Below are 24,870 nucleotides of genomic sequence, written 5' to 3' on the forward strand. Positions count from 1 at the left end.
TCGAAATGCCCTTATATGTGCATGTTTATGAAAATGGACATTGAAAAACGTGCTTTTTCAGTTTTCAACCCAACTTTAAATGACTAAACGAGTAACTCTGCCTTGTCTTCCTTAATTATTTAAGCACTAGGTATAATGATTATGATAAAATATATGGTAGGTATAATGATAAAATACTATGTAAATTCTCTTAAATCTGTTCATTTTCGTAAACACTCATTTCCAGCTGTGTCTATTATTATAAACATGCATTTCAAGCTGTGTCACGATTTTAAACACGCATTTTGAACTCTGTCTTTTTTCGTAAACACGCATTTTGAGCTATGCTCATTTTCGTAAACATGATTTTTAAGTTTATTTTCATAAATACACATTCGAGTTGTTTCCACTTTCAAAAATACATATTTTGAACTGAATGACGGATAACACGATTATGGTATTTCAAGTCATATCTAAATTTACAAACTTACTGTGACGTAATAGTTTTCGCTAAACTGAATGACGGGGTGCAAAAAAGAAATATTCAACTTTGTCATAAAATGACTTAAAAAATAATAATCGCATCAATAACATTTTTATATCTAAATGTTCTTTAATAATTTCTCTAGAAATGCAAAATAATTTTTGAGTTATGACAGTAAGAAGCAAGCTCTGTAGTAATTTTCTGAAACAGCGGTGGTAATAACTTTTTTCTTCATATACAGAGATAATCGAACGTATACTTTTACAAGTTAAGTATTGTAGTCTTTCAATCTTAGAAAATTTTTATGCATTTAAAAATTAAGATAAGTTTCTTCTTTTGAATTTTTCATTTTTATAAATGGGCAAATAGGTTTTTAAAAACAAGCTAATTGCTATTGATTTGCTAAAGAAGATATAAGAATTGAGAAATGTGTACCTAAAATAATACTTATGACTTCCTTTTTTTCTGTGAGACAGTCAAATAAAGGTTAATATTTAATAATTTTATTTGCGTTTTCAAAATAAAATGAGAGGGAAAAAAATTTCGTAAATATGCGGAATAGTCAACCAAATTTCGCCTAATAGTGAAAATATTTGGAAGGTCACAGCAATCTCTCGTGACCTCCCATCCTATCTCCCCTAATTGAATATTGTATTTAAAAAAGTTATGATTTAGAAAATTGCATGAAATCCTTTGTGACTACTGCCCAAAAAGTGGTCAGCAAGAAATTGTAGTGTCTATTTACATAAATAGTTATTTCCCTGTTATAAGTATATTACTTACAATACTAATTTATACTATATATGTTATGATAGTAACTGATTCTAAGTAACCCTATTTAAATATGTTATTATAGTACAGTAGTTTTTTGTAAATACACCACTACATATTTTTATTTAAAAATTAAATTATCATAATGTCAGGCATATCTCGTGACTTTATTTTATTTAGAAGTAAATGTTTACAAAAATGCTCTGAAATAGTGAACAAATGTAAGATAGTTTGCTCTGAAAATGGTATTCATTTGCTCCTTTTTAACTATTATTTTTTTCATTAAAGTATGGCATGATAAGGCTAAGCTTTTGATTGATGATACATTGTGCAACATCTTAGAATCCATAACAAATTGCAGTTTGTAATTTGCGGATAATTACATACCTGTTTGTGTTCCTGGGAAACCCCTAAAGTCTATAGACTCAAAAAAATGTTTACCACGAAGCAAAAAAATTATGTAAGGAAAAATATGAAGCCAGAGTGAATTCATATTTTCTTGGGTATAGGTGGGTGGAGAAATAAAGGAGGAGGAAAAAATTATCTCTTTTATTGATGAAATCATTAGTAACACATGATCAATGTGCAGTATTTTACTTCTAGTCTCCCTCAATCCAACTGCAGTCAGTTTATAGTTCAACTATCTTTTTACTCAAGGGCCTTAGTGTTTCTAAAGTTGCACGTGAATTTTGAGTTAACTAAGTCTATAATCCAAAGTTTGTTGTATTCTGGATCAGCTTTATGTTTTTTGTTTGTGGTTTTAAATTACTTTAAGATAAAATTCATCATTACTAGTTCTGATCTGAAAGAATTGGAACAAATAGCTAGAAATTCATTTTGCTAGAATTAGGACTGGGCTATAAATTGATGCATCGCGAACTATCGATGTTATGCATATATCGGCAGGCCGATATAATGACTTTTGCTTTAGGCGATGCATCAGAAATCTAATTTGAGCCACCGATAGTGGCTATGGTTTCAGGCGATGCATCAAAAATTTGATTTAAGCTGCCGAGATTGATTCTCGTTTAAGGCGATGCATCAGAAATTTAATTTAAGCCGCCGATAGTGACTATCGTTTCAGGCGATGCATCAGAAATCTGATTTAACATGTGAGAATCCTTGCCTACAATGCAGCGCACTGACGATGACTATTTTGATTTCGTCTAACTGCAGAGCTGTTGATAGCGTCTAGCTACGAAGACAATGTTAGTTTTGAGATGCTGAGTAACGAACAGCAAATGAATCAGAACTCCCGGTTTCGTGCGAGGATCAGCGTTGAAATAGAACGCTATGCATAGTTTCTTTATGCGCCATTTTTGTCTGCTGAAGTTAACTTTTCTTGAAGATTATTTTCAGCTGGACTGGTTATTTTGTGATCGCTGTGCTCTTTATTTCGTCAAGATTTAACATTTCTTGTAAATTATTTTAGTGAGATTTTTGCTACTTAGCGATCATGTCTTTGTGCATTATTTCGTCACTTTTTTGTGTGTGTGTCTGTGAGGATTTGACAATCGTTGCACAATCGCTGTTATCTTAAATTTTCGTTCTTAGTTCTGAACTCAATCTATTAATTAATTTATTAAAGAAAGTTTGAATAAAAAAAAGATTCTTCCTGTTTTTTTAATTATTGTTTTGCATTTTAAGCAATACAATTTAATAGGGGTATTTTGTATTTAACTTGGTTATAAAAAGTTAGTTTTTTTAAAAAATTTATTTAATGCACGTTAGTATAATAATTTGATTTATTTTTAAAGAAATAAATCTTCAGTCGTTTTTCATTATAAAAAAATTGGCTATTAGTTAAAACAAATATTTATTTCAATTGAATAAAAAGTTAAGCAATGTTTTGACTCTTTTTGGTAATTTAACAATAGTACTTAAAAGTATATATATATATTTAATTTTTCTTAAAATTCATTCAGTACTTGTTTGTGTCATAATTTGTTAGACAGTCAGTATCATTTTTAAACAAATAAATTCTTAGTCGATTTTATTTTCAAAAAAGAAAATAATGATAAATAAATAAAAAACTTAAGTTTATTTTTACGTTCATTAAGTATAGAATTAGACCCTTAGTTAATACAACTTTATTATTTTAAATAAATAAATTAAAGAAGGTCTAACTATGCTTCAAAAGCAAGTTTTTTTTTCAGCAAATAATTTAAAAAACGTTTTACTAAAGTGAACATTTCTTTAGTTTGTTTTTTTCCTTTCGTTTTTTTTTCTTTTAATTTTTAATGCATGTATGTAAAATATTTTGTTATATTATTATTTTTAAACCAATAGATCTTTAGTCATTTTTAATTTAAAAAAATTAAAATAAAGCTTGCTTTTTTTTTCTTTACTTAAGACATTTTGTTTTGAATTTATTTATTTTTGTTTAATTTAAAGATTTCTGATGGATAATTTTTGAACATATGCTAAATCGCTATATCGCGATGTCTAACAGGCGATGTATCACGATATAAAATTTCTTGCATCGCCCAGTCCTAGCTAGAACTGGATTGAACCGAAAAATTGCTAGAAAGATCTTATGAGCTCATGTGTGTAGAAAGATAGATACAGTGGGACAAGCACATTGCACATTCTGCAATTCAACTCAATAATATAGGAGAAAAAATTTAAAGTTTTATTAAATCATGTTGATATGCTATGTACAAAGGGAACTCAAACTAAGCAAAAAATTAATTAAATTAAAATGATTTATTTGTTTCTTCCATTTCTTTATCCCACTGGCCAACATTGCAGATGAACACTGTACCACAAAATAGAAGGAAAGCAACAGAGTTAGCCAAAGTAGAGCTATTTTGAATAGATTAATAAATAGAATAAATATGCTGGGGAAAAAATGCACCTAAAGTGTCCCTTGCAATAAGTAGAGATCAAGCTAGCAAAATCACATGGATTTAACTAAATCACTCTCCTTTAATAAATTTCCCTCATAAATTCTTCTCTCTGAGACTTATAATCTTGCTTTAGGTCAGTAATTTTTTCTTGTCAACTTATTTACTAAATCTGATGTTTAAATGTTATGGATTTAGACAGATTGTGTGTGAACAATATGCACACACTTCCATTTAGCAGTGTAAACCAATTGACCCACCTCCACTGCAAAAATAGTCAATGCAAAACTTAAACCATATATTTTCTAAGCGGAAAATCTTTTTCTAACCATATTCAAATTCATTTTTGGTTTGTTTAAATATTTGAATAGTGTTTTGTTCTTTTTAAGCTACTTGAAAAAGTGTTACATTGAAGATTGTCTGCTTACAATGAAGTTGTTTGAAACTTATAAACCTATTGATGAAGCGGTTGTTTCAAATAGTGCTTTTCAAAAAGATCGGAAATATATGGTAATTGAGTTATGATGTTTTTAATTTTTAATAGGTAATTTAGACAAAATTATGAAATTTTTATATGGTCTATACTTAAAATTTGGTTTATTGGCTCTCTAAATCTTTTTAAACTTTTGTTCTCCGATCTTTAGAATCAAAGTTATAGTTGTTTTTCCAACTATCTGGTTGTATAATTGTTTTTGTTAACTCATTGATATAGAATAGCAATTACATGCTTTGAATGAATTTTCAAAGAAACATTGATTTTGAGAAAATCTTTTTATGCTGACACACATTACAAAAAAGTTAAGTATAGATTTGTTTAAACTTTGTGTGTAGATTTTACATAATGTTAGCTATGTTTTGAACTAAAAACTGAAGTCTAAGTGTGAATTTATCATTTTTATCATGCTTTTAGTTATGAATATGCTTTTATAACTAACTTTTATTTAAATTTAAGAAATACACTAGATAAACCTTTTTTCAATAATAGTTAAATTAATTATAATTTTGATTTAAATTTTTTTACATAATTATATAAAATAATTATCAATTTAAAAATAGAATTATTATTATTATTGTTATTGATATCTTTAAAATTGTGTATAAATTGTTTTTATGGCAGCTAATATAATCACAAAAAGAGTTCTTTGTCAGAAACTAGTTATTTTATCATGATCATATAAAGTCTTAGGATATTATTTTGCATTTTGTTAATGTATTTATGAAAAACTTTCAACAATAGGAAGAAGATATATATTTTTTTAGTGTGTAAATCCTAGTTACAGAGTTGGGATTTTGAGGTTAAAAACTGGTTTTCAAAAACCTATCTAAGTGTCAAAAATTTTCGAAATCTGATAAGAACTTTCAAAAACTTGGGACAACTTTCTTTATTAACATTGAGGTCATTTTATTAGACACTAAATCATGCACAATACTTGCAATATATACCACTGAAATTAAAATTTATATTAATACAGTCAAACCTCGATATCTCGAACTTGAAGGAAGAGGAGAAAAATTTGAGATACCGAAAATTCGAATTATCGAAAATCTCATGTTATCGATGGTAGAATAAAGAAAAATGCTCTTTACATACCTTAATTACTATTCCATATTTATTCTAAAAACACTTTTTACACTTTCATTTAAAAAAAGATTCAATTGTTTGCTTTTGAGATGTGTAAGAAAGTTTCTCTATAACACTTTCTAAGTGGACTATAGCTTTAAATGTCTCCTCTGGCATATTCGGCTGCCTCTCAATAAATCTCCTTACAGTGTCCACTGCAGAAAGTGCTTGTTTGTTAGTAACATTGGGCTGTAAATCTTCGATTTCCTCATCCTCTTCTTCTGATAGTTTACAAGAAGCTTTCGTTTGAGCGATAATATCATTGTCATCTCACTGACCACACACTGTTACTGCATCATCCACATTTACAAAGTCATGAAATTCCATGTCACCAAGCTTCATGAGTCCGGTCAATCTGTCCCAATCATTTTCAGTGCAGTTTTCAGCAGAATTAACGTTATTGATTCTTTGACTACTTTCGTGATCTTTAATGAATCCTGCCTTCTTGAAGCCATTCATTATTGTAGAGGAAGACACATCATTCCATGTCTTGTCAGCCATTCGCATAGCTTGTAGAACACTAACACCGAATGGTGAAACCCCATCTTCCATTTTGGATAGGATTTTTTTAACCACTTGATGACGATACTTTACCTTAAACTTTGGATGATGCCCTGATCGAGTGGTTTAAGTTTTGAGGTAGTGTTTGGGGGGAGAAATTAAATTTTTACGTTTTCCATTTTAGGTATGGTATTGTGTCCCGATGAAAAGCACAATTTTCCGGGGTTTTTTTTCTGTTTTCATTTTCTTATTTAAATTTTTAAGCCAGCTTTCAAAAAGGTTTGATGTCATCCAAGCTTTTAGATTAGCTTCATATTCTAAAGGAAATGATTTTATGCAGCTGAAACATCTTGGTTTTTTCGATTTCCCTATCATCAATGGTTTTAACTTTTCTGTTCCATTCATATTTGCACAAAACAATAAAGTTAAACGCTCTTTACTTCTCTTGCCTCCATGACATGCTTCACCCTTTACATGCATAGTTTTGTCTGGAGTGCATTTAAAAAAAAGTCCGGTTTCATCTGCATTGAACACGTCTTTTAAGTCGTAATCCTTCACAATCAAGCATATTTTCTTCCTAAATTTTTCACAAACTTTTTCGTCTACACAAGCACTTTCACCACACATTTTCAAAAATGTAATGTTGTTACGTTTTTTAAAATTTTCAAACCAGCCATTACTTCCTTTGAAATTTAAGTGACCTAATTCTTTTGCAAAAGATTCATCTTTTTCTTTGATTACAAGTCCATCTAGAGGGATGTTTTGACTTCTACATTGTGTAATCCACATCATAAGGCCCTTCTCCATATCGGGAAACTCACAGGTTTTTAACTTCTTTCGCTTGCCTAGGCCATCCTCGAACTTTTCTAAGATAACTGCTTTATTTTTTTAAAAATTGTCGAGAGCATACTGCTTGGAATCTCAAATTCATGTGCAATTTCCTTTTTCTTTTTAGAATTTTTTTCAACTTCGTCAATGATTTTCTTCTTTATTTCTACTGAAAGCGTGTTTAATTTTCGTTTGCTAGCCATTTTAAACAAATGACTCGCCAAAGATCCAACCTCTAAGTGCTCTAATTTTCTCTGAAATAACCGAGAAAGGAAACTTTTTAGGAGGTTGTTTGGTAGCTTGAATGCGAAACAAAACAGGCATGCATTCACACGTATCTTTCACCCCTTGTTGCAATGATAAGAAATTTTACAGTCTTCTTGGAAGCCACCCAACCTTTTGATTCTTGTTCATGCCGTCATTTCTGGTTTTCTTTGGACCACCCCAAGAAATAACCTTGCAGAATAAAAGGACAAAGAGAGAATAGATGTTCATTGCATTGCAATGGCAACTGACTGAAACGAGATAAGGAAACAATAAAACAAGAATTTCTACTGAGGGGGGGGGGGGTTAAGAGAAGTGATTTCAATGTGTTACTGCGTCTTTATGTCCATTTTTTTTTTTAAAGTTTATCATTATGAGAATTAGTTTTCTATTCTTAAATTTTTTATTTATTTATTTATTTTTTTTGGAAAATTTTTGTACTTTCAGGAAAAAAATCTACACTATTTATGGAAAAAAAATTCAAGTTATCGAGGAATTAGAAAAAAATTTCGTGAAATCAAGTTTTTTTTAACATTGAGTGTATAGGAAATTAGAAGGGAATTTTTTTTTCCTTGGACGTATCGAAAAATTTGTGAAATCGAAGTTCAAGTTAGCGAAGTTCGATTGTATATCATTTATAAAAAATATAGCCGAAATCATTAAATTATTAATTGATTTCACTAAAAGCATGGTACTCTTAATATATTACAAGTAATAACTATGAGATGTTAATTATCAATCTAAATATTGATTTTATTTATTTTATGCAATGATTTAGGCAGATTTTTTAGATTAAGTAAAACTAAAGTGGTTGCCAATCTGATCTTGACTTTGAAAAAAAAATTCTTAATGTTTCTTATTATTTGTTATATGCAGGTTAGCAGAAATAGTAACCATGCGAACAAGGTTTTGAGGGACATTCAAACAGCCGAAGAAAAATTTTCCGTCTAAAAAAATTTTTTGCAAAATTTTTTACTGTTAAAAAATTTGCCGCTTTGCAAATTTTTCCATGCTAAAATAAAAAAACATTAAATGCTAATTTGTGTATTTATTAGTTTGAATTCTTTAAGTTCATGAGCGGGACCTTTAATTTAGTAAATTATTACAATATCAAAGTTTTTTGAATTCTAACAATTTTAACAAATGCTTGTTTATTCAAGAATTGTCTAAAATCTAAAATCAAACGAATTTCTTTTCTTATGTAAACTTTACCTTCCAAAAATATTAAAAAGAGTTAATGTATTAAAAGAAAAAGAAAGAAATATTAAAATTTTCGATAAAAATATTAAAAAAAATTAAAAAAAAAAATTTTCTGAGGAAATATTAAGGACTGAGAATTTTCTGCACTCCTGCTTATATGTACATCAATATTTCCAATCAATCATAAATATAAAATTTTCCCTGAGAAGTAAACTAATTATAATTTACCAAAATATAAATGTTTGTTTAAATGAGTTAATTTTTAAAATCAATCAATTCAAGGGTTTAATTAAGTTACCATCAATATTTAGTACAGTTATTAGAATAAATTTCCTAATTACTTTTTCTTTTATTATGTTATAATAGTTGAATAGTTTAATTTTTATAAGATTTTATAGCCAAATATGACTTGCAAAAAACTATATCTATATATTTTTTTGACATGACCTTTAAAACCGTCAATTGTTAAAAAGTTGCCAACAATGCCTTATTATGATTTTTTTTTAAAAAAGCTTAAAAATATTTTTGGATTGCTTCTAAAGTGCTTATTTTATGTTGAAAAATTTGACTATGCACCCTGTTCCACATATATTTAAAGATTTTAGTTCATAACTCAGGTAACCGTGTTATTAACCTGAGAAAAAAAATATTTTGTTATTTATGCATTACAATTTGCTGTAGAGTTGTTAATGTGGTATTATAAAATTGTAGGTTTTGCTCTCACATTTGCACTTGATTTGAAAAAATATTTTCTAAATTCTTAGATTTAATATTTTAGGGCTCCTGTGTAACAAAAATAAAATTAAAGTTTAATTAAGGCCCTTAAAAAAATTGCTTTATTTATATTTAGTTATGTTCTAAAATTAGAAAAAAGTTAAATATATGTTACTAAGATTACTATTTTGGGTACTTTCTTAAGGGTTGTTAAACAGTTTTTGCTTAGTTACAAAGAAGAAAAAAAAAAGAGAACTCATATATTAAAAGTAAAATATTGTAAAGAAACACTGCTTCAACTGTGGAGATAGAAGTTATAGACAATGTCAACCTTCATCTATGAAAAGGTATCCCACCATAGAATCGAGTTAACATGTCTTATGTATTAGTGATTAGGAATTGTATTTTTGTAGTGGTAGATACGCTACACAACTTTTTTATGAACTAATAAATAAAGTTATCTAAACACTATTCAAAAGATTAAACAAAAAAGAGCTCAAAGTACTTACTTAAGAGCTCAAAGGACTTGACATGTTTTACAAAAATATATTATCAACCATACCCTTTTTTATTGCTTTTCTCCTTTTTAAATTTACATAAAACATATATTATAATGTCACTTTTAACATTTATTGTGAAATAATAAAATTAAAAATGTTCCAAGCTTGTATTTGTTTACTTTATACACAAGAAATTGGTAAATATCTGTTTTTTATTAATGAGGCAAATATATTTGAATTCTTCAGTTTTTATATATATATTTTTATGTTAGTGTTATCTTTTGCCCATTCTTTCCTTTTGTCAAACTGATCTATTTTTAAACATTTCAGATGATTTTAAGACATCGAATTTTTAAAAAAAATTAAGACAATAAAGTTAAATTAATTATTGGTCTAAGGAAAACAATGCATCTTCTTTTGCCTTTGCTGAATTAGGAAATGTACAAAGAGATGAAAGAAAAGAGGAATGTTTTAAGACTGGATACAATGATAAATTAAGTTGACATGGGAAGTAACTTATACTTAACAAGGGAATAAACTTATCAAAATAGCCTTGATTCTTCAGTCAGATAATGAAACGTTTGAGAGATTCATGCTATAACACAACTGTGAAATAATTGTTTCTGGAAAATTCATCTTCTGCTTAAAAAAGTATTCAGCTTAACAAGATTTTGAGTGAAAACTCTTTGATATAAAAATTAAAATAAACATTTAATAAAAACCTAATTATGAATGAAAAATAAGTTATTTGTCATATTGAATTTATACTGTATTATGTTTTTCTTATATGTGATTGTGATTTGTAAATATTTATATTTTATATAAAAAAAAAACTTATTGAATGAGACATTTGTTGATATGTGCATTATTAGTTTTAACTGCACATTGAAGTTTTCGTCCCATTGCACAGTTAAAAAAATATAATCCTAATAGTTTCTGAATTGAAGACGTAGTGGCTTTTTAGTGTTTATAAAGGTTATTTCCCTTATTTTTTAAAGAAATTACTCAAATTCGATTTTAGATTCTTGACAATGTTACTCTCAACAACTTAGCAATTGTACCAAATCAGCCATCTGCTAAATCAGAAGAAACTTTATTTGGAACATTGAATTTCTGTGAAACAAATTTTGGTAAGAAATATTTTTATTTTTGATGCAATAATAGTTTTTCTATAGAATTTATATTCAATTACTCTTTTCAGTAACATAAATATTTCACAGTACAAAACTCTGTTCATATCCTTCCAGGAATTTATCATTCTCTTGTTAATAACAGTTTCATGACCCTAGAGTACTCTAGTAATAGTTTTATTTTTCATTATTTTTTAATTATATTTTGTCTAAGTAAAGTTGGGCCTCAAATTTCTGAAGAAATTTGAACCTGATATGCCAACAGATGGGCCAGCTCTCCTGCATTCTGGGGGAGACTCTCCAATTTTGTGTTTTTCTTCTGCCCTTCGGGATTGATTCCAAAATCGTCCGAATTTGACCTCTGTGGAAGGTCAAATTCAAAATTACCTGGTTTTTCCATGAAAGTTTTGTCTTTCTATTTGCACAAATTCCATTTTCCCATGTAACATTTCGTCCCCCTCTTGTCAAGCTTTCAATTGGCTGAAGAGCAGCTGCATGTGCCTCATCTTAGTTTTCACGTTCCACCTTGCCCTGTTCACATTCACACTCCTATTTGGACATTCAGGAGCCTTCGGAATCTCTTATCTTGTCCCTTTCCTTTCATGTGATGTCACAGGACGATATCGATTTCAGTTATTGAGAGATGTCTATCGTCTCAGATGTGGGGAAACTCTACCACTCAATAGTTGAAATTGTTATTGTGAATCAAATTTTAGTGCTTCTTGTTAACGATGGGCAACAATCTGATCTAAGCTAATTTTTTCAACTTAAACATTGTGGATTGCATGGTGATTTTCATGATTCTTTTTTATATATTTAACCAAACAATATTTTTTTGATGTCGAAAGAAAAATATGCAACCAATCATATACCAATATATTTCCTTCCATTATTGTTTTGAGGAAAGGTAGCACTTATACTTTTTGTTCCGTTTGTGCTTATGATATTTTAATCATTTACAGAGGCAAGAATGATATTTTGTGGCACACATATAGGCAAAAGAACAAAGACGCTGTGAAATTTTTGCAAAGTTATGAAAAATTCATTTCCCATTGACGACAATTCTGTTATAAAGGCAGAACTGTACTTTATTACATTTTTGATAGAACACAACTTCCCCTTTAATTGTGCTGTTCTGGAAAATATTTCTGAACGATAGAATTGCAAGGAAATATGCCGTGTGTACAGTCGGCAAAAAAAAAAAGATATCACCCTGAATAACTTTCGTTCTAATGATCGGATTTACACGAACTAAGTGTTAATCTTAATGGTTCCTGGGGGTGACCTCAAATATGCTAATTAATTAGTGCTAACTATTAATTAAGTTACGAAATCAGACGCAAAAACGTACTTTCTCTGAATAAACATATATTTTTTCTTACATATTTGGATTTTTAACCTTCAAAATATAGGGGGTAGCCGCAATCTGGGAAATATGGTCCCCATAGTTTGGTCAGGAGAGCGATCCAAAGTTCGTACCCCTTAATGTTAATTTCACTTTTTACGTTTTTAGTCATATTTTAAAAACTAATAAAGCAATTCGAAGAAAATTTCACCCAGTCATAAAACTCATTTACCCAAAGATAATTTTACGAAAAAAATAATTTTTAATAATTGTTAATTATTTTTTATTATTTAATTAAATTAAGGATGAAAAATTTTTGAATTATAAGGTATGAATTTTTTTATACCATATTAATCTACATATTTTTCAATTGAAAAATCTAAAGTTTCAACTGTTTTTATTTATTAGAAGCTGAGAAAAATTAAAATTAATTATTTTTAAAAAAATAATTTGGCGACAATGAAGAAATGATTAAATGGAGCGATTAATATTAAAATGTGATAAACTTGCGAGGAACTTGACTTCGCGCGCTTAGCATAAAATTTCATTCATATTTTTTTCGCTAATAATCGTTTGCTTATCTTTTCATTTTTATTTTTTTAAACTATAAAATACGATGTTTCTTCTTTAGTCGTCTAAAATTCTATTTGCAATTTAGTAAAGAAATTTGAATAAAACATTTTATTGAATAAAATACATTTTATTCAGAGAATGTGGAGTTTTATAAAAGCATGCTTCTGATAGAATATGATTATACAACAGATTGTGCTTCTTTAATGTGATTTTTTTTAATTTTTTTTTTCTCAATAACTGATAAAATTTCAATAATATACATACGAATGAATAAATTTGGAATAAAATATTCATCAATTTCTTGAATATATATTTTATAAATATTAATAAAAATACGCAGTCAACATTTTTAAGCATCTCTCCCAACATCGCAAATTTCTCAAAATCTTATAGGGTAAACTAACCAGTGAAGGAATACTTAAGCTTAGCTTGTCTTTAAAAAAAAATCATAAAAATTTCAAAATTTGTAATTTTAGCTAAATGACGTATTTGTTATTAAATGCATGTCGACATATTTGTTATTAAATGCAAATTATGTAAAAAAAATTTAGATAACTTACATAATATTGTTTTAAGCTTTTGGTGGTTTAAATAATAAGTAGTAAGATAACCAAGTGAAGGAACAGTTCTTAAATTGAATAAACACTAAATTTTCCAGTGAATGAACACTTAATTTTGAGAATGTTTGATGCTCGTTAGGAATCCTTAGGCCACACAGATATCTGTCGCCCTGTAGATGCCTGAATTGACTGATGTTAACACAGGCGGGCATTAGGAAAAAAAAAATCTTTTAAGTTTTCGTGCCCCCATTTCAGTATCTTAAGGGCCTTACGAGCTCTGTTTAAAAAGAGAGTATCATATCAGATATATATATATATATATATATATATATATATATATATATATATATGTAACATAAAAAGCTTCAATTAATCTTTTTATGTTAGTTTCTTTGCTATAAAACTTCATCGCAATTAATTATTCTAAACGAAATACTTTCTCACACTTTTAAAAACCACATCCTGTTCTTAAATCTATTTTTGGCTCAAGTATGCATTTAATTAAGAGCAGGACATTTTTCCCTTTGCTCTTGTGTGGGAAACGTTCGATCTATTTCATAAACCAATAGCAACTACTAAGAGTTCCCTCTTTCCCTAAATTAAGACATATTACGGATTTTACTTTGCAAGATTTTCCCTAACATATAACCAAGGAGCGCAACTTTTCATGTGCACTTTCACTCATTCTCATGACTGCTCTTGTCTAATAATTAATAAATAAATTTTGTACCCTCCTTCCCGACCTATGACCTGTTTTAATCCTTCCACTCGGCAACGACGTTATATATATATATATATATATATATATATATATATATATATATATATATACAACAAAAATAATCATAGTAGCAGTATTTGGTGGTAAATGTAGCTTATCGTAATTGAAGAATATGCTGTGCGACATATTATGGTGAATTTGCGAACGTAAGTTTCAGAATGTATCGAAACATGTGGATGCTATTTGCTAATCATCTTTATCCAAAGAAAACCATGTAACGTAAATATCTAGCAAAATGAAGCAATTTTTTAAACAATGAATCATACAATATGCAACATATTATTTCTATATCTTATTCTTAAACATAACATATTTCAATGTTTTTAAAATGCCACTAAACATTCAGCAATTCATTGAGTTATAGAAAAAAGAAATCGTAAATTACAGAAAACCTTGTGAATGTGCATTAGAATTACTATACAATCTACATTTTATTTTTCATGCACTTTTTTTTCCTTCAAACTTTCATGCCTAGAAGACTCGATTAAAGCTGTAAAAATCATTATCCCTAAAATTTTGTATATAGCTATTATAAGTTATGTTAATTTGATTTTAGTATGAAATCCTCGAATAAATATAGCAAAAATAGCATAATCTAAATAATATCAGATAAAAAGTTCATGTATTTAAATTCTGAAAACTTATAAATCGATTCAAATTTTCTTTTCAAAAGAGATTAAAAAAATTTTTTATTTTATTTATTTATTTTTTGCTTTTTGGACATAAATGAACTTAAAAATTGTCTATTGCCTAGAAACTTAGAGGTGTTTTCTATTAACTATTAATTAAACCTCTCAGAGCAATCACAAAACATTATTTCAATTTTTTACAGTCAGAAATTGGTTGCCTAGCAACCTAGTAAAATTAAGCGTTTCTCTTTTGAATCAGTCAAGGGTTATCTTAAAATATTTATTTGCGCAGGCGACTTTTTTTGGCGGTTTTCTGGACTATCGCCAAATATATAAACCTTTATTGCAACCCAATTTACGACCCAATTGTTTTAAAATTTTGTCTACCCCCCCTAATTCAAGTGTCTAGATTCCAAATATGTAAAAAAAAATATATGTTTATTCAGAGAAAGTACGTTTTTGTGTCTGATTTCGTAACTTAATTAATAGTTAGCACTAATTAATTAGCATATTTGAGGTCACCCCCAGGAACCATTAAGATTGACACTTAGTTCGTGAAAATCGGATCATTAGAACGAAAGTTATTCAGGGTGATATCTTTATTTTTTTGCGGACTGTACAGCGGCGCTCAGGTACTTAAGGACATGTCTTTATGAAAAGTAAAATCCAAAATTTTATGTTCACGCATAAGTTTATTGAATTGATAAATATGTATTGGAACAAATAACTTATTTTTAATATATTTTCACAATGAAAATCATTTATCTAACTGTTATACTTAAATTATGTAACATTTTAGAAAAAATATGCATTCCACATACTTAAGGACAACAAAATAAATATTTCTTTATCGTTAATAAAATTAATAACAATGTAAAAAATTTTTTAAAAAAATAAAGATTTGGAGCTAGTATTTAGTGTGTAAGCCTTTTGCGGCAATTACTGCTTCAAATCTACGGGGCATCAAATCTACTAATCTTTGGCATCGCTCAGGAGGTATAACTGGCCAGCCTTCTTGGACACATTTTCATAAATCACCAAAATTTTTTGGTATTGCTGTTTCACAAATTTATCCACAGCATCTCGATCGGGTTGAGATCTGGTGATTGGGAGGGCCACTGCAAAACCTCAATTTTCTTGCTTGACAAGAAGGCCTTCACAGTTTTGCTCGTGTGTTGCTAATCATCTTTATCCAAAGAAAACCATGTAACGTAAATATCTAGCAAAATGAAGCAATTTTTTAAACAATGAATCATACAATATGCAACATATTATTTCTATATCTTATTCTTAAACATAACATATTTCAATGTTTTTAAAATGCCACTAAACATTCAGCAATTCATTGAGTTATAGAAAAAAGAAATCGTAAATTACAGAAAACCTTGTGAATGTGCATTAGAATTACTATACAATCTACATTTTATTTTTCATGCACTTTTTTTTCCTTCAAACTTTCATGCCTAGAAGACTCGATTAAAGCTGTAAAAATCATTATCCCTAAAATTTTGTATATAGCTATTATAAGTTATGTTAATTTGATTTTAGTATGAAATCCTCGAATAAATATAGCAAAAATAGCATAATCTAAATAATATCAGATAAAAAGTTCATGTATTTAAATTCTGAAAACTTATAAATCGATTCAAATTTTCTTTTCAAAAGAGATTAAAAAAATTTTTTATTTTATTTATTTATTTTTTGCTTTTTGGACATAAATGAACTTAAAAATTGTCTATTGCCTAGAAACTTAGAGGTGTTTTCTATTAACTATTAATTAAACCTCTCAGAGCAATCACAAAACATTATTTCAATTTTTTACAGTCAGAAATTGGTTGCCTAGCAACCTAGTAAAATTAAGCGTTTCTCTTTTGAATCAGTCAAGGGTTATCTTAAAATATTTATTTGCGCAGGCGACTTTTTTTGGCGGTTTTCTGGACTATCGCCAAATATATAAACCTTTATTGCAACCCAATTTACGACCCAATTGTTTTAAAATTTTGTCTACCCCCCCTAATTCAAGTGTCTAGATTCCAAATATGTAAAAAAAAATATATGTTTATTCAGAGAAAGTACGTTTTTGTGTCTGATTTCGTAACTTAATTAATAGTTAGCACTAATTAATTAGCATATTTGAGGTCACCCCCAGGAACCATTAAGATTGACACTTAGTTCGTGAAAATCGGATCATTAGAACGAAAGTTATTCAGGGTGATATCTTTATTTTTTTGCGGACTGTACAGCGGCGCTCAGGTACTTAAGGACATGTCTTTATGAAAAGTAAAATCCAAAATTTTATGTTCACGCATAAGTTTATTGAATTGATAAATATGTATTGGAACAAATAACTTATTTTTAATATATTTTCACAATGAAAATCATTTATCTAACTGTTATACTTAAATTATGTAACATTTTAGAAAAAATATGCATTCCACATACTTAAGGACAACAAAATAAATATTTCTTTATCGTTAATAAAATTAATAACAATGTAAAAAATTTTTTAAAAAAATAAAGATTTGGAGCTAGTATTTAGTGTGTAAGCCTTTTGCGGCAATTACTGCTTCAAATCTACGGGGCATCAAATCTACTAATCTTTGGCATCGCTCAGGAGGTATAGCTGGCCAGCCTTCTTGGACACATTTTCATAAATCACCAAAATTTTTTGGTATTGCTGTTTCACAAATTTATCCACAGCATCTCGATCGGGTTGAGATCTGGTGATTGGGAGGGCCACTGCAAAACCTCAATTTTCTTGCTTGACAAGAAGGCCTTCACAGTTTTGCTCGTGTGTTTTGGATCATTATTGGCTTGCATGATTGGTTTTCTTGAGCGAAGTTTCCTGTAAAAAGGCAGAAAAACAGTCTTGATAACGTCCACATACGCATGCTGATCCATGATGCCTTCGATTTTGTGAATTGGACCACATTGTGAACGTGTTATGGCACCCCACACCATCACCAAGCCGCCTCCACCTTTTACAGTTAATTTTGTACACCTTACATTAAATTCTTCACCGACTCGACGCCTCACATAACTTTTGCCATCTGAGCCTATTTTGTTGAACTTCGAGACGTCAGCTTTAGAAATTCGATGAATAATTCGATCTTCTCATTAGGTAGTTTTGCGAGGACGTGATTTTCGGGATGCTTTTTCATTACTTTTGGTCACTTGAATATATTTCAATGCTTGGAAAACTGCTGTTTTTGATAATTTTAACCGCCTACCAATTTCTCTAAAGCTTAAACCTTCTTTTCTCAGAGTATCTATTTGACATCTCTGTTCTTTGCTAACATTTTTTCCTTTACTTATTATAATGTTGAAATTTGTACTAAAAAAAATATATTAATATAATGTTTTAAAGCATCAAACATAGGTAATGTAGTAAATTACACTTGCATTGATCGATAAATTGATTGTAATCATTTAATAACTCATGATTAGACAAACTGTCCTTAAGTATAAGAAACTTAACAAAATACTATATTTTTTAAATAAACTTTTATGAAACATTTATGAACACGAATGAATTATTTGAGGATTGAAGTTCAACTAAGGTAGAATTCGTCATTATAGATATCTTGATCAAAACGTAATATTCATCCAATATAATGATGCATTTATTTTGAAAACACAGTCCTTAAGTACGTGAGTGCCACTGTAGATTTTAAACAACAGCTATTTTAAGGAAAATAGCAACAATTAAAAAAGAATCTGTGATAGAAATTTAAAAAATATCTGTTTTCAATATCAGCAAATCTGGTGCAAAATTATATCCCCTTGTTGTCATATACTATAATCAGGGCCAGATTAAGTGTACGCAGGGCCCTAGGCCATTCAAATTTTTGGGGCCCTTAGATCAAATTTTACTTTATTTTATTAAATTAGAACTAAAAAATAATCATAACATTTTGAAAAAATTTGAAAAATCATTGTTTTTCTTAATTTCTTAAAATTTATTTTAAAAAAATCCATTTTAAGGAGGCCCAAGGCCATGGCCTAGTCTGGCCTAATGGGTAATCCAGCCCTGACTATAATGAGAAAAGTATGACAGTTGATAGCACTTTTATGCAGGGTTCATACTCCTCCTGAAATTCCTGAAAAACTCCTGAAATTAGCTTTTTTTTTCTAAGGGCCCTTATAACTCCTGAAATTGGTGTTTTAACTCCTGAAAATTAAGTTTTATCTCCTGAAAAATTTTTTACAAAAATAAAAAACGATTCTTATACGGAGAAAATAATTAATCATCCCTTCCGTCTTCCCATCTCTTTTGTCCCTGGCTAGCAAATGAACTGTATAAAGATTGCCTGCTAAGTGTTGTTACTGTGCCGGTTTATAATTTGAATCGAGCAATTCATTTGAATAGCCTCACTACAAAGGCTGAAATTTTATGAACTTTTAAGGTGTTAAGCTCACATTATTCCTACAAATCTTGCAAAAATGCAAATTTTCTTTTTAAAGCTATGTTTTCTGATAGCGAGATAGCAAGCAATTTCAGTTGTGGTGAGAAAAAAACTGCCTACCTCTCAGTTTTTAGTATAGCGCCATATTTTTTGTCTCTACTTAAGTCAAGAGTGAAAGAGGAAACCAATTATGTACTGCTTTTTGATGAAAGTCTAAATGATGTTAATCAATTCAAAAACTGTATTGTCATGTAAGATTTTGGAATGGTAACCACATAAATATGCGCTACTATTCTTCAGACTTTCTAGGCCATGCCACATCTGAACTTTTATTTGAAAAAATAACTGAGAAATGCTTTGCATAAATACTAAAAGTTTACTGCTATTATCTATGGATGGCCCGAATGTCAACCTAAAAGTGCTAGACATAATGATGGAAAAAATGAAGAATGTGAGTTTCTTGAATGTAAGTTCATGTGGACTGCACATAGTGCATAATACCTTTAAGGGTGGTTGCTCTATTGCTTTTCCAAAAGTAGAGCATCATCTGTTTACCAATTTTTTAAAGACTCTCCTGCTCGAAGAGAAGATTTTGAATCTGTAAATCCTGAATTTGTAAAGTTCCCTTCAAAATTTTGGAAGCACAGGTGGGTGGAGAAGTTTTAGTTCGACTTTTAGAAATTTTGCCTGATGTTAAAACTTATTTGAAGGAGATGGAAAACAAAAAGTTTTCTCGGCCAAACATTAAATCGTATACAATCTTACAGAACGTGGTTAAAGATGAACTATTTATTGCCAAATGTAATTTCATTTTACCTGTTGTGAAAGATGTTGAATCTTTCTTAAAATTGTATCAAACTGATAAACCCGCGTTACCATTTTTAAATGGTGATCTCTACTTGCTATTAAAAGATGTGCTGAACAGATTTATAAAAGAAGAAAAGCTTCCAGCATCATAATAGATTTATACTTAATACAATGTGTTAAGTATAAATCTCGAAGATAAAGAAATTTGTAAAGAGGCAACCAAAATTGATGTTGGCTTTGTTGCCAGAAAAGAGTTGATAAAGACGAAAATTTTGAAGGATGAAGAGAAAACAATGGAATTTTATTTGAATTGCAGGCAATTTTTATTGAAGTTGTCAAAAAAGCTAATTGAAAAGTGACCACTGAATTTCTCTTTAGTGCGAAATGTATCGAGCATTGATCCTTGTACAATGCATGTTAATAAAGAAGCAAATTTAAGCAAGCTTTGAAAAATATTATTTCATTTGACCAGTGCAGGTAGAGTAAAAGAAGAAGATTGTGATAGCATTCTGAAGGAATATGTTAAATTAGTTGAAGATTTTAACAGCATGGATACTAGGACAAAATTTAGGCACTGCATTGGCGATAATTTTGATCCCAGCGTAGATCGACTAGATGGGTTATACTGTGAGTTCTTGTCAAGTTCACAATATCCCAATTTGTGGAACGTAATTAAACTTCTACTTCTGCTTTCTCATGGCCAGGCAACTGGTGAGAGAGGGTTTTCGGTCAATCGGTTGAAAATCTGGCAAACCAAACAATTGTGGCTAAAAGAATAATTGATGACCATCTACGATTTGTTGGTGGACTTGAAAAAGTCATTATTTCAAAAGAACTCATTGTTTCAGCTACAGTTGCACTTCAAAGATATCTTGCACATTTGGAAAAAGAGAAAGTAATTACAAATAATAAAGCTAAGGGTGAAAAAAGAAACATTTGGAGGATGATATACAAGAACTTAATAAAACTTCTGATGATTATTCTGATCAGGCAGAAAAAAATGTGATCTCTCATTAATTTCAAAAGCAAATGCCTTAAGGCGTCATGCTAAAGAAAAAATATCTAAGCTTAAAATATGTGAAGAACTGAATAAGACATATATGTCTTTAAAAAGTGTTTAAAATAAATAATATTTTAAGATCCTTTTTTTATTAATTTACTATTTTGTGGTTTTTTTTTGTAATGTTGTAAATTTAATTTTATAAATAGCTATATTAAAATTATACAAAGTATATAATTTTCCCTCGCACCTCCTGAATTTATTGTATTGTACTCCTGAAAAACTCCTTAGAAACTCCTGAAATTTACTTTCTTAGAAAGAGTATGAACCCTGTTTATGTCTATGCTGAATTTTGGACACTCAAATGATATAAATATTGCCAATTTGATTTTAAGAGACTTAAATATAAGCAACAATATTCCACTTTTAAATTGCCTTTCTCTTGTTGCTGAGAATGCACCAAGTAATGATTGTTTTTTGAGGTTTCCAATGCAACATTCCAATCAAGCATCCCTCACATTCATTTATTAATAAAAATTTTAATAGATTTGCTAAAAAAAACTTTTTCAAGATTTCTTAAGCCTGCTGTAATGAAGTCTTCCAATCTTCTTAGTGTTGATTACAGTACAGTTGAAAATCAAAAGAGTAATAATGGAGATAGTGATTTAGTGGTAGGGGAGAGTGCTTCCAGCATTTTGAAAATATATCTGAAAAGAAAATTTTTTAGAGATTGTTTGATTATGTTTTGTTAATGTTTGTGACTATGTGATAAAAAATTTCCATTTAGAGATAATATTAGGATTAATACTCAAGGTGGGTGGGTCAATTGAAACAATTGATCAGGCCTCATTTTCATGGGGGAAGATTTTATCAATTTTTTCCTATATTCCTTTTATCCAACTCTTGCAACATTTCTAGTGTTGATGTCCTGCATAAATAATTTTGCTCTTTACAATAAGAGAAAGCGCCTCAAAAAATTCTCACATAAAAAATTTATAAAGCATTAATAAGTCAATTGAAGGACACTGCAGGAAATAATGAATTTGGAATGTTATTAAAGGTGATGTTGGGTATCTCCATTCTTCCTCGCAGTAATGTTACATGTGAAAGGATTTCCAGTTTTGCTACTAAAAATTGTACACAGTTTAGATCCACTATACTAGAGCAAACTCTCAAAAAAGTGTATACATTAAAATGTACAATGAAAAATAATTGCCATGAGCACAAATTGTAGCAAGTCTTAATTGTGATGGGCTAATTCTGCAACTGTTAGTTATCCAGGGTTCCCACGGCTCTTGAAAGTTAAAAAAAAATCAGGGCCCTGAAAAGTTCTTGAATTCTGCCATAGGGTACTTGAAAAGTACTTGATTTTTTTGGAATTAAAATAGTACTAATCTTTCTTACAATAAAGCAGTAAAAAAAATAATAATAATAATAAATTCAAGCGAAAATTATCGAAATTCTAATACATGCAATTTTCCATGCTTGAAGTGAGAAGGGGTTGAAAATGATGCATAATTTTGCTCTCCAGATTCTTCACACCTGTTAATTGGTTATCTCTGATGTTTAGAAAGCTGAAATTTCAAGCCAATTTTAGTTTTTATAGTCATAGTTTTCGAATGACGTACAGTATTTCATCGATTTAGAAACATGTTCTTTGTGTTAACTTCATTATTATGTTAGGTTAATATTGTTATCCTATTTGTTCTTTCAATTTTTATAAAAAGGGTCATTAGTTTTTTATTATTCATAGTCAGATTTTTACATTTAGTTTTTACTGCTTATAGATACAATTTAGTTCCCCAGATTTCATGGATTATGAATATACATCATGATTCACGCAAAACTGATTCTTGATTTATGGATCGGAATTCATACAAAATAGGAAATTCATATAAAATTGTGATTCAAATGAAAGCGATTAAGGAATGACATATCGAATATTGCTTCAAAGTGATTTGTAATCTACTCATCAGAATTCATTTTGAGCTATTTTACAGGGTTGCCACTCCACAGGGAAAACCTGGAAAATATAGGGAAATTAAAAATCACTTAAAATAACAGGGAAAATGCAGGGAATTTTTTTTTTTTTTTTTTTTTCTTTACAAACTGTGAAAATACAGAGAATTTTGTTTCTTATTTTTGCCTTTTTAATAATGGTGACCGTTCAAAGCGTAATCTATGGGATATTTAACCATGATATTTCAGCTATACTAAACTATTTCATTTACTATAGCATTACATAACTGCCAACTCTTCCGGATTTTCCGGAAGTACCCAAAAGGGAGGTATTTTAACGCTTACCCGAGCTATTTCATCTTCTGTTGTCGATGCTTCAGAGTCCGTCAATTTCGTTAATAATTCCAGGTCACCAGAATGTAGCGGTTTACAATATTTAATGTAATATTATTTAAAACTGCAAAAGAGCAAGATACAACTTTTGAATTTACTTCTTTATTTCTCCCAGTTAAATCGCGCACTTAAGTGTAAGTAGTAGTTAATCGCTAGCGCTTCTTATTTCATCTTTTGTTGCCAATGGTTCAGAGTCCGTCATTTTCGTTAATAATTCCAGACACCTGAATGTAGCGGTTTACAATATTTAATGTAATATTATTTAAAACTGCAAAAGAACAAGATACAACTTTTGAATTTACTTCTTTATTTCTCCCAGTTAAATCGCGCACTTAAGTGTAAGTAGTAGTTAATCGCTAGCACTTCTTATTTTATCAATAGTGTCACTACCAAAGGGTGACGAGGTTACCAACCGGATACTACCAAATTTTCAGCAAAAGCATTAAAGCTGTGCGATCGCCTTTTAAACAAAATGAAAGTTGATAAAAAAAACTGAAAATGCAAGACTCAAAAAAATATTCTACATTTGTTTTAAATTTACTCATTATTCCTGTTCTAGTTTCATTTTTTTTACATCATATTTGTGGTTGTTTGTTAATGTGTTTAATTTAAAGCAGCACAAATCAATAGACCATAAAAGATAATCCTAAGAATTTCTCCTTTTTATATTCTTGGCCTTTCAACATTATCATATGCCTCATTTTCTCTTTTTTCATCTCATGGCAGTGGAGAAAATTTCATGCTCTCTTAAAACCTAACCTTTAGTAGGGGTGCACAACCTTTTTGGGTGAAGGGCCACGTGCGCTAGTATTTAGACAGACATGTTGACAGCTATTATAGGTAGTAATTGTTATATAAACATCAAACATCATTGTTCTTGACATTTAATTCTTTTTATCAGTTAACCTTGTAATAGGTTTGTATAAAATTAAATACTTTTAAATGCTTAAAATTAGAAAATGCAAAACTGATAACTTGGGTAAAAAAAAACAGAATCAGAATCAATTTATCAGAAAAAAATTCAGATGAATTTAAATAAATAAAAGCAATGGGAAAATTTGTGTTTTTTTTTCTTTATCTTACTACATAATACGCAAGTTCATTTAAACATAAATTTTAATATTAAAAACTTTTGTTGTTCATAGAAATGAATTCAAAAAAAATATTCTATCTAGTTAATAAAATAAATACAAGTTAAATATTTTAATTTAAGGGAAGTTTGTAGGGTTAAAAATGATTAAAATTAAAACAAAACCCTTTCAGCAGAAAATAAGATTCAACATTGAGAAGGGGATATACTCCAACTTTAAAGCATTTATTTTAAATAAAGCATTTATTTAATATAATGACGCCTGGTGGCTGAGCGGTAGCGCTTCGCGCTGTCGTGCCACAAGTCGCTGGTTCGATCCTCGGGCCGGGCAAGGCTGACTCAGCCTTTCATCCCTTCAGTGGGCCGATAAATGAGTACCAAGCATGCTTGGGAACTAAACACTGGGGGTTCCGCGTTCGGCTGACCACCTGACCGGAACATCTGCTCCTGCACCCCAGAGCCCAGGAACTGATTTTCCTTAATAATAAA

The 24,870-nt window shown here is 29.4% G+C and overlaps 1 protein-coding gene and 1 pseudogene across 3 annotated transcripts in view; both read left to right on the forward strand.

The window, feature by feature from the left end:
- Window positions 1-24,870, forward strand: part of Msh6 (DNA mismatch repair protein Msh6) — a 202,780-nt gene that overhangs the window by 75,181 nt on the left and 102,729 nt on the right. For all 3 annotated transcript variants that reach the window (XR_015430286.1, XM_087154646.1, XM_087154647.1), the window contains exons 16-17: window positions 4,470-4,590; window positions 10,730-10,838. Coding sequence is in view for 2 of the 3 variants with exons in the window: in XM_087154646.1 (XP_087010772.1) it covers window positions 4,470-4,590; window positions 10,730-10,838 (230 nt within the window). In the remaining variant the exon portion in view is untranslated. The remainder of the gene's footprint in view (window positions 1-4,469; window positions 4,591-10,729; window positions 10,839-24,870) is intronic.
- Window positions 18,974-21,198, forward strand: LOC147801858 (uncharacterized; annotated as a pseudogene).

This window comes from Parasteatoda tepidariorum, chromosome 11 (genome assembly GCF_982258835.1).
Source record: "Parasteatoda tepidariorum strain Cologne lab strain chromosome 11, Ptep-v5.0, whole genome shotgun sequence".
Taxonomy (NCBI): Eukaryota; Metazoa; Arthropoda; class Arachnida; order Araneae; family Theridiidae; genus Parasteatoda; species Parasteatoda tepidariorum.